Source organism: Acomys minous, assembly GCF_964271855.1.
Source record: "Acomys minous genome assembly, chromosome: 7".
NCBI lineage: Eukaryota > Metazoa > Chordata > Mammalia > Rodentia > Muridae > Acomys > Acomys minous.
In genome coordinates, this window is record NC_140488.1 from 119768282 (window position 1) to 119784036 (window position 15755).

The 15755-nt window shown below is 42.3% G+C and overlaps 1 protein-coding gene across 8 annotated transcripts in view; it reads left to right on the forward strand.

Moving 5' to 3' along the window:
- The window catches only part of LOC311601892 (transcription initiation factor TFIID subunit 1-like), a gene marked incomplete at its 3' end in the record, with an annotated part of 80778 nt that overhangs the window by 7260 nt on the left and 57763 nt on the right, over positions 1-15755 (forward strand). For all 8 annotated transcript variants that reach the window (XM_084789641.1, XM_084789643.1, XM_084789642.1 and 5 more), the window contains exons 4-14: positions 995-1033; positions 2850-3091; positions 4649-4864; positions 5251-5469; positions 6555-6762; positions 10768-10944; positions 11758-11885; positions 11981-12088; positions 12180-12353; positions 12780-12953; positions 13418-13522. In XM_084789641.1, coding sequence (XP_084645767.1) covers positions 995-1033; positions 2850-3091; positions 4649-4864; positions 5251-5469; positions 6555-6762; positions 10768-10944; positions 11758-11885; positions 11981-12088; positions 12180-12353; positions 12780-12953; positions 13418-13522 — 1790 coding nt within the window. The remainder of the gene's footprint in view (positions 1-994; positions 1034-2849; positions 3092-4648; positions 4865-5250; positions 5470-6554; positions 6763-10767; positions 10945-11757; positions 11886-11980; positions 12089-12179; positions 12354-12779; positions 12954-13417; positions 13523-15755) is intronic.

Sequence of the window (15755 nt, forward strand, 5' to 3'; positions counted from 1 at the left end):
TGTAATATGATCTGTAATGTGATATCGCGCCCTCTTCTGCCTTGCAGGAGTCATCCTGCAAGCAGAGCAGTGTATACATAATAAAGAAAATAAATAAATCTTTTTTAAAAAACACCCAAAGCAGAGCAAAATACGTTGTTCGGGACCAGTTATTGAGTATTGCCCAAGGTTAAAAAATACTGAGAAGGATGATCAGCTGCCAAAGTACAGACAGAAGCGGTATATCAAGGACTTGGGGACTGTGAGGAACATCCAGTTTTTTGTTTCTGTTTTTCAAGACTGGGTTTCTCTGTGTAACAGCCCTGGCTGTCCTGGAACTCTCTGTGTAGGCCAGGCTGGCCTCAGACTCCCAGAGATGCGCCTGCCTCTGCCTCTGGAGTGCTGGGATTAAAGGTGGGTGCCACCACGCCCGGCCCCCAGCTTTCTTTTCTTTCTTTTTAAACTGGAGAAGAATATTCAATTAGGAGATTGAACAAGGTAGAAAACGAAACCCAGTATGATCGGGAAAAGGTTTCCAACAGTTCCTGGGAGCTCTCGTACCCCACGTGAGAGATGAAGGTGTAGCTATACCATACATGTCTGAAGGCGGAAGCTACATCTTCTGTATATTGTTTTTATATTTTGTTTGCTTGATTTTTGAGATAGGTTTTTACTATGTAGCTCTGGTTGGCCTCAAACTCGGATCTAACTGCTTCTGCCTCTTGAATGCTGGGATTGTGCATCATGCAAGCACATGCATCACGCAAGCGCGTGCGCGCGCGCGCGCACACACACACACACACACACACAGGACTCTTCTGCATTCTTAAAGCATACATAGTCCCTCTGTGATGCTTTAAATGCTTGAGAGTTGAAAAGAGCTCAAGGGTATTGTGTATTAGTGTTCATATTCAGAAGATCACCTTGGTTTTATCGGATTATGATAAAGATGACTCTGATGCTGATTGTGAAAAAATTGATTGCAAGTTCATGCCTCCCCCACCTTCATCCGTAGGACCAGTGAAGAAAGAGGATCAAGATGGTGTTACTGGTGGTAAGTAGAAATGGTCTACTTTTCTTTTAGGATAGAGTTTCTATTCATAAAACCAGGCTTTTGGCATGCTTAAGGGGCTTTTAGGAAATATCTGTTAGAAAAGGATGGCACTTCTAGAAAAAAATTATATAGTGTCAAATACTGATATTGAATAGAAACTTTTTCAAAACTTCAGTAACCCACTCAGGAATTAGTAATTTAAGCTGGGCATTGTGGTGTACTCGGGAGGTAGAAGCAGGTAGATTGCTGTGAGTTTGAGGTCAGCCTGGTCTACAAAATGAGTCCAGGGCAGCCAAGGCTAGATGGAGAAACCCAGTCTCGAAAAACGCCTAAACACCATCCCCCCGCAAAAGAAAAGAAAAGAAAAGAACCTCGGAAACGGTGGGAATGGTGAAATACAAGTGAGGGGAGTAACAATCGGGATGTAATCTGAGTAAACTGTAATAAGCTAAAATTAACAAAGAAAAAATACAAACGGAAAAATATGCGAAGAAACCATGGGTGAGACAAGAAAATCATAATAAAATGCAAATAAACATAATAATGCAATAACGTTGAAATAAAAAAATAATTTAACTCCTTGCTTCACAAATTAGGCTGCCCATCACAGTTACCTAGATAGCCGATTCTTCTGGAGTGTTTGATTCAGAAGAGTTTCCCAAAATTTGTTTTTTTAAAGACGGGGTCTTATGATGAAGCCCCTCACTGGAATTTTCTATAATCGGCCAGACTGCCTTCAAAGGTGCAGCAATCCTTCTGTTTCTGTCTTCCTGGTGCTGGGATTCCGTGTATGAACTACCGCATTCTTTGTTCCCCCAAGACTTTCTGACACAACTGAATTATATACTTGTATTTGGAAATTCTGTGGTTTTTTCTTTTAATTAAAAAAGAAAAGTGGGCATGGTAGTGGATGCTTATGTTCCCAGTACTCTGAAGGCAGGAGGGTGACTGCTAGTTTGAGGCTAGCTAGGACTGTGTAACAGAGCACTGTCTCAAAAATCGACCTTCTGGAATGCAGCATCACTTGTATTCCGAGATTTTTAAAGATTGATAAGGTCTGAGATGTCCTTTCACCATTCTTATCCCTGTAAAGTGTTAATCCTGCCATAAGTTTTGACAGTTGGAAAATAACATTTTTTTTTTGCTTGGGGGGTGGGCGTCGGTGGTGGAAACAGGACCACACTGTGTCTCTTTGGCTGGCCTGGAAGTCTGTGGAAGTCTGTATACACCTGGCTGGCCTTGAACTCACAGAATTTTGCTTGCCTCTGCTTCCTGAGTGTTGTAGTCAAAGGTGTATGCCACTATGCCAGGTCTTGGTCTTCTCTATCTTGAGGCTATGTGAACCTAAATTCCCCACGTGGAGCTTTGAGCCATTTTCTTTAGTTTGCAGTGTAAATGTTATTTAACTTTGTGTGTAAAATTTAGTTTTTATACTATGGGCTTTTAACACTTCTCCATCATATAGATCTCTGAACTGGAACATAACAGGGCCTGATTAATATGGAGTGTTAATATAATTTTGCTATTCTTCCCAATAGTGGGCACAGTATTAGTCAGTTATGGAAAGTAGTAAATGTAATAGAGTTTGTTTTCCCTCATCTGAACCCTAGGGTATAAGGTCCAAGATGAGTTGGGGAGTCTGGGAAATAGTAAGTTGGATGAGTTTTCTGGCCTGCATACTAGTGATCTGCGTGCTTGGACTATATATATCCCCTGCCACAGAGCCATGCATATTAGCTGAGAAGAGGGTGTTGGCTTAATTTGAGGAGGTGTGTTCACAGTTACGTGCCACAGAGGTTTCTTTTCCTTCTTGCAGTGTCTGAAGATGGAGAAGGCATCATCTTGCCCTCCATTGTTTTCCCTTCCTCTTTGGCCTCAGACAAAGTGGACTTCAGTAGTTCCTCTGGCTCCGAATCAGAGATGGGACTTAAGGAATCAACACAGGCAGAATCTAAGGATGGAAAGCTTACTCTACCGTTGGCTGGGATTATGCAGCATGATGCCACCAAGCTGTTGCCAAGTGTCACAGAACTTTTTCCAGAATTTAGGCCTGGAAAGGTACTTTGTATGGAGAATGTCCGTAGTGAAAACTGACATTTTCAAGATTCCAAGTTCTGTTGTTATAATGCTGAATGTACAGTACAAGAGATGTAATGGTTTTCTCATTCAGTGGCAGATGATTGTTTATGTAGGAACTTTTTATGCTGTATTATATCATTTTTTAAAGTTGTATGTATTCATAGGGAATATGGCTTAGAACATTTGCATTAAAAACTGTCCTGTTGCTAAGTGTGGTTGTGCATGCCTCTAATTCCAATTTGGGAGATAAGAGACAGGTGTGTCTCTTGAGTTCTAGGTCAGTTTGGTCTACATAATGAGTTCTAGGTCAGTTTGGTCTACATAATGAGTTGTAGGACAGCAAGGCCATGTAATGAAATCTGTCTCAAAAAAAAACAAAAACAAAAAACAAACAAACAAAAAAAACCACCACCCCCACCAAAGTCCTGTTAGAGCTTGGTGAGATGTTCATTGGGTAGAGGCACTTGCATGCATGCCCAAGAATCTGAGTTTGCTCCCTGGATCATACAGATTGGTTGGAAAGAACCAACTGCTGCAACTTGTACTCTGACCTCCACATGTGCATTTTGGCACATGCACATACACACACACACACACACACACACACACACACAAATCCATGGCTAAAAATATAAATTTCCTGTTAGAATAAATAGTAGACCAAGTGTCTTAGTAATTGTTCCATTGCTATGAAGGGACACCATGAGCAGTGCAACTTATAAAGGAAGGCATTTAATTGGATGCTTGCTTACAGTTTCAGAGGGTTAATCGATGAACAGTATGTCAGGGAACACAGTGGCAGGTGTGGCAAGTAAGCAGTAGTGAGAACGTATGTCCAGATCTAAAGGCCAAGATTGAGGCTGGTTCTAGCCTGGGCTTGTAGAACCTCAAAACCCACCCCCAGTCACACAGCTTCTCCAATAAGGCCAAATCCTTAATCCTTCCCAAATAGTTGCACTAACTGGGAATTTAACATTCGATTATATGAGTGTGTGGGGCCCTTCTCTTTGAAACCACCACATCCAACCTAGTAGTGTAGACCTTTGGCCCCAGCTAGTAGGGAGGCTAAGACAGGAGGATCATAATAAGCTCAAGGCTTCTTAGGCCACAGAGTGAGTTCAAGAGCAACCTGGGAAGCTTAGTGAGACCCTGTCTCAAGAGGTAAAGACTAGCCAGGCATGGTAGTGCATCCTTAAAACCCAGGCAGAGGCAAGTAGATCTAAGTATGAGGCCAGCATGTTCTACATAGAGAGTTCCAGGCCAAGGCTACATAGTGAAACTGTGTCTCGTAAAACAAGACTAAGGATGAGGAATGTAGCTCATTGATAGAATGCACATGCCTAGGTTCAAATCCCAGCACCCACCAAAGGGGGTAAAAAGAAAGAAAGAAAAGAAGAAGAAACCATCTTAATGAGAGACAATGCTTTTGTGGTCTGAACTTAGCACTCCTTCATTTTTTCCACTGCAATTCAATGGGTCACTTGAGAGCTTTTCAGATACTGAATCTCTGACATCATAATATGTTCTGTGTTCTAGGTGTTACGCTTTTTGCGGCTTTTTGGGCCGGGGAAGCATGTCCCATCTGTTTGGAGGAATGCTCGCAAAAAGAGGAAAAAGAAGCGCCGTGACCTTGTACAGAAAGAGCAGATCCAGGAGGACTGCTCAGTAGGATTAGAAGTCAACCAGAAACCTCTGTGGAACTATGACTATGCTCCACCACCACCTCCAGAGCAGTGTCTCTCTGATGATGAAGTAGGCAAAGTGGATGTGGGATTAAAAGTCCACAAGGGGGCATGAAGAAAGCTCTCTAGCTTGTGTCAAAGTCGGAACTGACGCTTTAGCGTTAAGAATTCTTTGCTACCCATCAGTGTATAATTATGAGTTCAATTCAGTAGTCTCACCTTCTCTGTTGCAACAGAAATATTTCGTGGGTAGGGCAGGGTAGATGGTGGTATATTGCTAAATACGAAGCTCTGACTCATGGACAGAGCATGCCATGCTATACCTCTATTTTTTCATGTTCTAATTCCCAAGTCAAAAGTCTTGTTCAGGAATCACCTCATAATTGTTAATTCTGTGTAGCCTTAAGTCATTTGGAATAGGGAACACTCACCTCTACATCTTTGACTCCATTACAGACCACAATGAAGGCACCTGTGGAGTTCAAGTTTTTCCAGGCAACTAGAAAAAGAAAGAAAGTGATGAATGCTAATTCAAGAGTGGCAGAGTGGCGTTATGGGCCTGCCCGGCTGTGGTACGATATGCTAGGTGTCCCTGAAGATGGCAGTGGGTTTGACTATGGCTTTAAAATGAGGAAGACTGAGCTTGAACCTACAATAAACTGCAACATGATGAAGGTAAACAACTCTGGTATGAAAGAGAGGAATCAGTGTGCTTAAGGGTCTAGCATTTTTACAGACTTCTCAGCTGGGAAGTTCTTGGGTAGAATCTTTAGTAGGAGATTTATTTGCATAGTAGTTCATGTCATTTGTTAGTTAGGCCCTCTTTTAAGGATTCTACTTTTGAAATGGGTGCTGTTCGAAAGTAGGAGTTGGAGAGGAGGCAGATAATTTTTAATTACCAGGTAATTTGTGCAAATAAGACTTTTTTTTTCCTGTGCTGGAGTTCAATCCCAGAGTTTTGCATGTGCTGGGCAAGCGCTCTACCTCTGAGCTACATTCCCAAACCTTGGTTTTTTTCCTAAGGCATACTTATTTTTTATGTATACAGTGGTCTGCCTGCATGTATGCTTGCACGCCAGACGAGGGCATTAGATCACATTATAGATGCTTGTGAGCCACTATATGGTTGCTGGGAATTGAACTCAGGACCTCTGAAAAGAGCAGACAAGTGCTCTAAATCCCCTGAGCTATCTCTCCAGCCTCTCATCACCCCCACCCCCCCACCCCATCCCTAGTCTTGGGCTTTTTCTTTTTTTGTTGTAACAGAGTTTCTCTCTATAGCCTTAGCTGTTCTGGACTCTGAATCACAGTGATCTGCCTACCTGTGCCTGTGGAGTGTTGGGATCATAGTCTTGCACCAGCACACCCTGCCAATCTTTGGCTTTTAAAAGAGGGTTTCAGGGCTGGAGAGGTTAAGGGCACTGAGTGCTCCTTCAGAGGTCCTGAGTTCAATTCCCAGCAACCAAATAGTGCTCATAAAAATCTGTAAACTGATCTTATGCCCTCTTCTGGCCTGCAGGTATACATGCAGCCTGAGCACTATATACATAATAATCAATCAATCAATCAATCAATCTTTTTAGAGCAATAGGGCTTCACTGTGTATCCTGCAGGGGCTGACCTTAAACTTGGAAATCTTCCTTTCAGTCTCCTAAGTGCTAGGAGTGAAGGTATTTGATACTAAGCCTGTAAAAGTACCACTTGTGATATCTCATGGCCAGTACTGAGTGATTGATTTATTTTTTTTTTTACTTGTACAGAAATTAAGGAAACTTGAGGAAAGCAATGGCATTGATCTCCTGGCAGATGAAAACTTCCTAATGGTGACACAACTGCACTGGGAAGATGATATCATCTGGGATGGGGAGGATGTCAAACACAGAGGAATAAGACCTCAGCGTGCAAGTTTGGCAGGCTGGCTTCCTTCCACTATGACTAGGAATGCTATGGCTTACAATGTTCAGCAAGGTGTGTTTCTGTGCTAACAATGTCTAGAACACAGTTCTTCATCTCAGGAATCCTAGTTATGGTCTTGTAGGCAGCCTAGGGATAGTGAAATGCTTTTAAATCAAGAGTTTAAACATCTTCTTGTTCATAAATGCATTTAAAAAGAAAAGGTATAATTTTTTTTCTCAACCCAGTTAAAATAAAAACTACTGTGCTTAGCTGGGCAGTGGTGATGCATGCTCTAGCTCCCAGCCCTTGAGAGGCAGAAGCAGGCCGGTCTCTATGAGTTTGAGGCCAGTGAGTCTTGGAACAGCCATGGCTACACAGAGAAACTGTGTATCGAAAAACTAACCAACAAACCAGCCAACCACAACCAAACCCAAATACACAAAAATTGTGCTCAACAGCATGAAAAGTATATAAAAAAGGGAAATTCTGATATTCTAAAGATTATCATTTATAATAGTTTTTAGGTGTTTTGTTTTCTGCATGTATATGGCTAAGCTTTGTTTATTGGTTAATGTTGAGACAAGGTCTTGTTTTATACCTGAAGCTAACCTGGAGTTTACTGTGTAGCCCGGACTGTCCTTAAACTCACCGTCTTCCTAATTCAAGCTTCCCAAGTGCTCTGATTGCAGGTGTTTGTTGCCATGCCTGGTGTGAGTTCCCTGACACTGGTCTTTTTGTTTTGTTTTGTTTTTGATAAGGTTGCTATGTAGACCAAGCTGGCCTTGAACTCACAGAGCTCCATCTGACTCTGTGTTCTGAGTGCCCCGGTGCTAGTGTTTTTGGAGACAGGGTGTGGCCTATCTTGTATTCCAGGTTGGCATCAGATTTGCTGCAGTCTTCCTCCCTCAGGCTTACAAGTGCCAGGATTACATGTGTAAGGCACTATACCCCACTATATATACTGTGATTTTTTCTTCCTTTTTTTTGTTTTTTGAGGCAAGTTCTCACTGTTAGTCCTGGTTGTCCTGGCACCTTATATATGTAGACGAGGCTGGCCTGAAAATTAGAGAGACTTGCCTGCCAGTGCCTCTCAAGTGTTGGGATTAAAGGTGTGTACCACTACATGTCTTGCTAATTTCTTCTTTCTTTCCTTCTTTCTTTTTTCCCCCGAAACAGGGTTTCTCTGTGTAGCCTTGGCTGTCCTGGACTCGCTTTGTAGACCAGGCTGGCCTCAAACCCACAGAGATCCGCCTGCCTCTGTCTCCTGAGTGCTGGGATTAAAGGCGTGTGCCACACTGGTAACTTCTTTTCTTTCTTTCTTTCTTTATCGCATTTTGCTTTTTGTTTTTATGAGACAGGGTTTCTCTCTGTGTAGCCTTGGCTGTCCCGGACTCGCTTTGTAGACTACGCTGGCCTCAAACTCAACAGCAATCTGTCTACCTCTGCCTCTCCAGTACTGGGATTAAAGGCGGTGTGCCACCATGCCCAGCTCATTTTCTCCTAACATATTTTTATATGTTGGTTTTCAAAGCTATAATATAAATGCTAATGATGTGGGGATATTATTTATGAATTTTTAGAAGACAAATGGTTTTAAATGTCTCAATCTTACCCATTCATTCAGAGCTGTGAGTCAGACTTGAAAGCACTTTTAAGGATTTTTTTTTCTTTTTTTGTTTTAATTTTTGGGTTTTCTTCAAGACAGGGTTTCTCTGTGTAGGCCTGGCTGTCCTGGAACTCTCCTCTGAAGAAGAGGCTGGCCTCGAACTCACAGAGACCGGCCTGCTTCTGCTGGAATTAAAGGTGTGTGCCACCACGCCCATCTTGAAAGCACATTTAAACAAGTCCATGGCAGTCTCTAAATTATTCTTGGTGACCTTGATAACCCTTTGACCAACACTGATATCAGAGGGGGCATATTAAAAAGTCACCTTTGAGCCCAGCAGTGGTGGCACAGGACTTTAATCCCAGCCCTCGGGAGGCTGATCTCTGTGCGTTTGAGACCAGCCTGGTCTACAAAACGAGTCCAGGGCAGCCAGGCTACATACAGAGAAACCCTGTCTCGAAAAACAGAAAAACAAAAACAAAAACAAGTCACCTTGATTTATTGGAATTTTGAGATAGGCTTCACTCTGTATCCCTTGCTGTCCTAGTCCTTGCCATATGTGTAGTACAGGCTTACCTTTTTATTTCTTTCTACATTAGCCTCTTGAGTACTGTGATTACAGTAAATGCCAGGAAACATTTAAAATGGAAAGAAAACAAGATACGAAATGGGGTATTTGGTATCCCACTTAAAAAAAGGAAAAACATAGAATGGTGTAAATAAAAATCTGACTAGAAAATGTTATAAAGCATTTGTGCAGTGGTCATTTTAGTTTTTTCAGTTTTCTTTATATCATTCTTTATTCTCCACATTTTCTCAGTTACCTTGGATCCATTTTCTCATTCAGGCTACAACCCACCACCACCCCACCGTTAGTTAGTTAGTTTGTTTTTTGAGGTAGTCTATATAGCTCAGGCTGTCCTGGAACTCAGTATCCTCAATCCTAACCTCTTGGGTGCCAGGATTATACATTCACACCAGCACAGCCAACTCCAAAGTGTGTTAGTTTTGTTCTGTTATTTTGAGACAGGATTCCTGTGTGCATCACTGGTTGTCTTTAAACTCTGTAGACCAGGCTGGCCTCAAACTCAGAGATGTACTGCCTCTGCCTCTCAAGTACTAGGATTAAAGGCCTGCACAACCACCATGTGGCTAATACTGAGTTAAAATGTAAAATTCTGTGAAAAGTTGGGTTTTTTGTTTGTTTGGTTTAGTTTTTTAGACAAGGTCTCTCTGTATAGCCTTGGGTGTCCTGTACTCACTTTGTAGACCAGGCTGGCCTCAAACTCAGCGATCTGCGTGCCTCTGCATCTTGAGTGCTGGGGTTAAAGGCGTGTGCCACCACGCCTGGCACGAAAAGGTTTTTATCTTCAGTTTTAGTTAAATACTTTGTAAGTTGCATAGTTTCACTTTTTTTTAAATTGAGATGAAGTTCTGCTGTGCAATCCTGGCTGGCCTCCTCCTGTCTTTGCTTCCCAAGTTCTAGGATTAAAGGAGAGTGCTACCATACCGAAGTCAGTTACATAGTACTTTAAAAAATTTTTGTTTTGGTTTTTTGAGACAGGGTTTCTCTCATAGTCCTGGCTGTCCTGGACTTGCTTTGTAGACCAGCTGAGCCTCAAACTCACTGGGATCCACCTGCCTCTGCCTCTGCCTCTGCCTCCCAAGTGCCACTACCGCCCGCCTCACACAGTACTTTTGATAGAAGATCTTGATGTGTAGCCAGTCAGGCCCTCAAGCTCACAGTCCTTGTCGCAGTCTCCCAAGTGCATAGAATTCATATTTTGTGCTCAATGTTTCTAGAAGTGTGTTTTTTTAACTTACCAATAATTGCTTTATTTGGTAATATAGTTTAATATCAATATTACCCACCATATTTTTTAAATGAGTTATTTATTTTTGTGCATTAGAGTTTCTGCTGTGTGAAGGTGTGTCTGTGTCTGTATGAGGGAGTCAGATCCCCTGGAACTGGAGTTACATTTGTAAGCTACCATGTGGGTGCTGGGAATTGAACCTGGGTCCTCTAGAACAGCAGTGCAGTGCTCTTACCTGCTGAGCCATACTTATTTATCTAATCCCTTAGTAAGTAGGCTGTTTTAGGATTTGGGTGTTTTAAATTTTTCAGTGTTTTCAGACGGGTTTTCTCTGTAGCCTTTGGCTGTCCTGGACTCCCTTTGTAAACCATGCTGGCCTCAAACTCACAGACATCTGCCTGCCTCTGCCATCCCCAGGGCTGGGATTACCGGCGTGTGCAGCGCCCGGCAGCTGTTTTAAGTTTTAATTATTATAGATAACATTGTAATGATCATTTTGTCAGCAGTAGTTTCTGTCAAAGTGAGATATACATGATCTCTAGTAGGTTCCTTTTGAATAGTCCTATGAGTACCTACTATTTGTTCATTTTCTGTTTGGTAGAATCGTGACTGAGAGGAGCATTAATGTTTTGTTAACTGCTTTCTTGTTTTGGCCAGGTTTTACAGCCACATTGGATCCTGATAAACCTCGGTACTCCATTTTCCCCATTGATAGTGAAGATCTGGTATATGGACGTTGGGAGGACAATATCATTTGGGATGCTCAGGCCATGCCTAGGATTTTGGAGCCTTCTGTCTTGACACTTGATCCCAATGATGAGAACTTGATTTTGGGTATGTTGATGACAGAAGCCAGTGTTCTTTATCATTGACATCTTACTATTAATGTCAAAGGGCAAGAGGAGATAAAAAATTTTAGAGAACGCACAAACTAGGAACTGTCAGATAGTGACTTTTAAAAAGCAGCCGTAGCTGCCGGATACCAGTGTTTGGGTATTGTTTAGGACAAAGTCGTGTAGGAATGATGAAAACTGTGTCTTTTAAGACAGCATCAGACATGGCTGGGCAGTGGTGGTGAACACCTTTAATCCCAGCACTTGGGAGGCAGAGGCAGGCAGACCCCTCAGTTCAAGGCTAGCCTGGTCTACAGAGTGAGTTCCAGGACAGCCAGGACTACACAGAGGAAACTGTCTCAAAACCAACCAGCCAAACAAAGACATCAGACATGTAGTTTTAGTTGGAGCAAATTACCAACTAAAAGTAGTCTGGAAGTGAAGTGAGAGATCTACTTAGAAACTTGAAAAATATCAGTGAATTTTAGGTGGACCTGGTAGCGTAGATCCCAGTTACTTGGGAGGCCAAGGCCGGGAGACTAAGTTCAAGGTCTGTCCCGGCTACAGAGTGTGTTCCAGGGCAGCTCTGACAACTTTGTGAGATTCTCTCTAAGAATAATGCAAAAGAGGTCAAGAGGGCTGGAGATGTAGCTCAGTTGTAGAGTCCTTGCCCAGCCTGTGTGATACCTTCATTTCAGTCCTTAGGATTGCACAGAGGGGTGGAGAATAGGGTGGGAATAAGGAAGAGGAGGAAAGAAAGAAAAGGAGCCTTTCGGGATAGCAATTCTAAGGTCATTTCTTGTTACATCCTCAGAGATCCCTGACGAGAAGGAAGAAGCTAAGTCTAAGTTCCCTTCCAAGGAGATTAAGAAAGAATCAACTATGAGGAGGAGCAGAATCCTCTTAGGAAAAGCAGGGTTCATCAAGGAAGAGCCACAGCAGGTTAGTGGAAAAAAAAAAGGACTTGGTATTTAGAAGAACACAGAGAGGTATTAGGAAAGGGTATTGTGACTGATGCTTGTTTGATGTGTCATTAGAACATGTCTCAACCAGAAGTGAAAGATCCGTGGAATCTCTCCAATGATGAGTATTACTATCCCAAGCAACAGGGTCTTCGAGGTACTTTCGGAGGGAATATTATCCAGGTACAAATGGCTGCTGTGTTTTGGTGGAGGGGGTAACTGTTGCCTGGGAAGGAGTTAGTATTTACTTATAACTCTTCTGTTCCCTGTTTAGCACTCGATTCCAGCTGTAGAATTAAGGCAGCCCTTCTTCCCCACCCACATGGGACCCATCAAACTCAGGCAGTTCCACCGCCCACCTCTAAAAAAGTACTCCTTCGGGGCACTATCTCAGCCAGGTCCACACACGGTCCAGCCTTTGCTGAAGCACATCAAAAAGAAGGCCAAGGTATAATTGAATCCTGGGTAGAAGAAAAGTTCTAGAAGACAGTTGGGGTATAAATTAGGAGACTACACTGGATATTAGGTTATATTAGGGAGTTATTTTCTCAGATGTGGTATAGTTCTATTTTGGTCATTCAGGAGAATGTCCTTATTCATATGAAGGCTAAAGGATTACAGCTTTGAGAACTGGTTAATTAAAATCTGTAGAAAATTTACAGAATAATAGGCAAAGTGTTTAAGTAGCAAGGGAAAAGATATTCAGAGTTCTATTCCTTCCATTTTAGTGGTAAGTTTGAAAGTTTTCACAATGAAATTAAAAAAAAATAACATGTAAAGAACACTTTGGCGTTTCCCCAGAGTGGATGATACACCAATGTGTGTAGTTTATCTTCCTGTGGGAAATAGGCTGTATTATCTTCCTTCTCGACAGATGAGAGAACAAGAGAGGCAAGCCTCAGGCGGTGGAGAGATGTTTTTCATGCGCACCCCTCAGGACCTCACAGGCAAAGATGGCGACATTATTCTTGCAGAATACAGTGAGGAGAATGGACCATTAATGATGCAAGTTGGCATGGCAACCAAGATAAAAAACTACTATAAACGGGTAAGACTATAGTCAAAGAATTTTTTTGAGTGTGTTTTTTCCTATGCGCAAAGCGTTTTTAGAAAATACTCGTTTATTGTATGCGTGTGAGTGTTTTGCTGCACAAATGTATGTCTGTGCACTACATATGTGCTTAAGAGGCCAGAAGAGTGTGTCAGATTCCCTGGAACTGGAAGTGTGGATGGTTGTAAGGCACTGTGTGAGTGCTGAGAACCAAACCTGTGCCCTGTGTAAGAACAACACGTGTTGTTGTTAACCGTGGAGCCGTCTCTCGAGGCCCTGAAGTTTTTGTTATCAATATAACCAATTAGATTTGTAGTAATAACCTGTGAACATGTATTTTGCCATATATGTTTCTTGGGAGAAAGGAGCGGTGTCTCTTGTTTTTAGCAAATGCCATGCTTATAGAAGATTACATGTATGTAATTTATTCCGTGAGCCTGAGTTTGCTTTGTTTCTCCTAGAAACCCGGAAAAGATCCTGGAGCCCCAGATTGCAAATATGGAGAAACTGTTTATTGCCACACCTCTCCTTTCCTGGGCTCGCTTCATCCTGGGCAGTTACTGCAGGTGAAGAATTCTTTGCTGTCTTTATTCTCTCCTAAGGAACTTGGCCGACGAGGGAGTTAAGTTTGCCCCCCAAAGTAGAATTTTGGTTGACTGAGGTACGGTTCGTGTATTAGGTATGAGGCAGTATAGTCCCCCTGGGAGTGATGGTGGAGGTGCACACCATTAATCTCAGTACTTGGGAGGCAAATTTTGAGACCAGCCTGGCCTCCATATTGAGTTCCAGGTCACCCGTGTTATACTGTGAGGCCATACCTCAGAAAAGGGAAAGGATCTGGAGAGACGACTCAGCAGCTGAGAACGCTGGCTCCTCTTCAGAGGACCGAGTTGGATTTCCTAGCACCGACATGGCATCTGACAAACATCTGTAACTCTAGTTTCAGGAGACTTGACCCTTCTTCTAGCCTCCTTGGGTACTTCATCCATGTGGAGCACAGACATGGATGAAGGCAAAACACTCACATACATTAAAAAAATACAAAAAAAGAATTAAAAATAAAAGGTGAGTATATTTCACTAGACATGGAGCGCAGGAGGACCGGGAGGAGTTCAAGGTCATCCTTGTTTGTGTAGCAAGTTTGAAGCAGTCTGGTGTAGAGGAGACTTTGTCTCAAAAAAAAAAAAAAGAACAAACAAAAAACCAATACAAACCCAAAACACCAGCAAAGCAAAAAGATTGGCGTTGTTTTAAATTCAAGACAAGCTTTTTTTCTATTTAAATAAACCATTTAAATAATTCCATTATTTTTAGATTTTTTCTTTAGTCTAAATATAGAATACTGAGTTTTGTTTTTGTTTTTTAATTGTTTGATCTGTGAGGTCAGTTTGTCCCTGTGTGGCTTTTTTGAGCTAGGATCTTACTTTACAGCGCAAGCTGGCCTGAAATTTACCCTGTAGCCTAGACTAGGCTCAAGCTTTGGGGCGGTCCTCAGTCTTATGAGTGCTGGGATTGCAAATACGAGCTACTATAAAACAGGTTTTGAGAATACACCCTGGTTGTGGAGGTGGAGGTACTGAGGGTTGCAGTGCTGTTGCATGCCTTTAATCCCTGGACTTGGGAGTCAGAGGCAAGTGGATCTCTGAGTTGGAGGCCTGCCTGTTCTACAGAGTGAGTTCCAGGACAGCCAGGGCTGTTACACAGAGAAATCCTGTCTGGAAAAAAAATGTTTATTTGTGTGTGTACATGTGAGTTCACCTGTGGGAGTGGAAGAGGATGTGCACAATTCCTTGTATCTACCTAAAATTACGGGTATTTGTTAGCTGTCAGATGGGGGCGCTGAGATTAGACCTCCAGGTCTCATAAATAGAGCACAAGTGCTTTTACCTCTAAGCCATCTCTCCACCTCTCTGCAGACTCTATGCTGTGAGGGAGGTAGTTTTCTTTTTTCCTCCCTGACCCCCATACTTTTCTTTTGATTCAAAGTTTATAATAGTTGATCCCTCGCAGGTTTCTACTTCTATCTCAAATAGTTCTGTACAGCTGTGCTTCTGTGTTTCTGCTTATTCTGTCTTCTTGGCATATTTAGCTTCATTGTTTTCATCTTTTTTATTTGATTGTTTACTTGTTTGTTGTGGTTTAGTTTTTTGAGACAAAGCATTTCACTGTGTAGCCTTGGCTGTGTTGGACTCGCTTTGTAGACTAGGCTGTCCTGGAATCACAGTGATCCGCCTGTCTCTGCTTCCAGAGTGCTGGGATTAAATGCGTGTGCCACCATGCCGGGTTCTAGTTTATTTTTAATACATTAGCTAATTTATAAAAAATATTCTGAAGCTAGGTTACGGTGGCAGCATGCCTGTAATCCTAGTAGTCAGCAGTCTGAGCGATATAGGGGGATTGCCTTATTTTTGAGGCCTTCCTGGCCTTCTGTAAGACCTTATCCCCCTCAATTATTTTGTCATCACCTCTTGTGTGTCACTTTAGTTAGGAGTATATTACTGTAGTAATTTAGGAAGGTCTTCATAGCAGTCCGATGGAGTATAGACATTTTAAGTGTCCTGCATTTTGCCGCTAAGGAAACTTAAGTTCAGAAACTTTGACTTTGTGTGACTTCATACAGTGACTGGCAAAGGCTGTTCTCTTCTGACTGTAAACAGTATAATTTCTTTTCTTTTGAGTCAAGGTCTCATATAGCCTGTGTGATACCTTCAAACTTGCGATGTAGCCACCAAGGATGTTCTTGAGCTCCTGATCCTCTTGCCTCTACTTTGCAAGTGCTGGGATTATGGGTAGCTAATG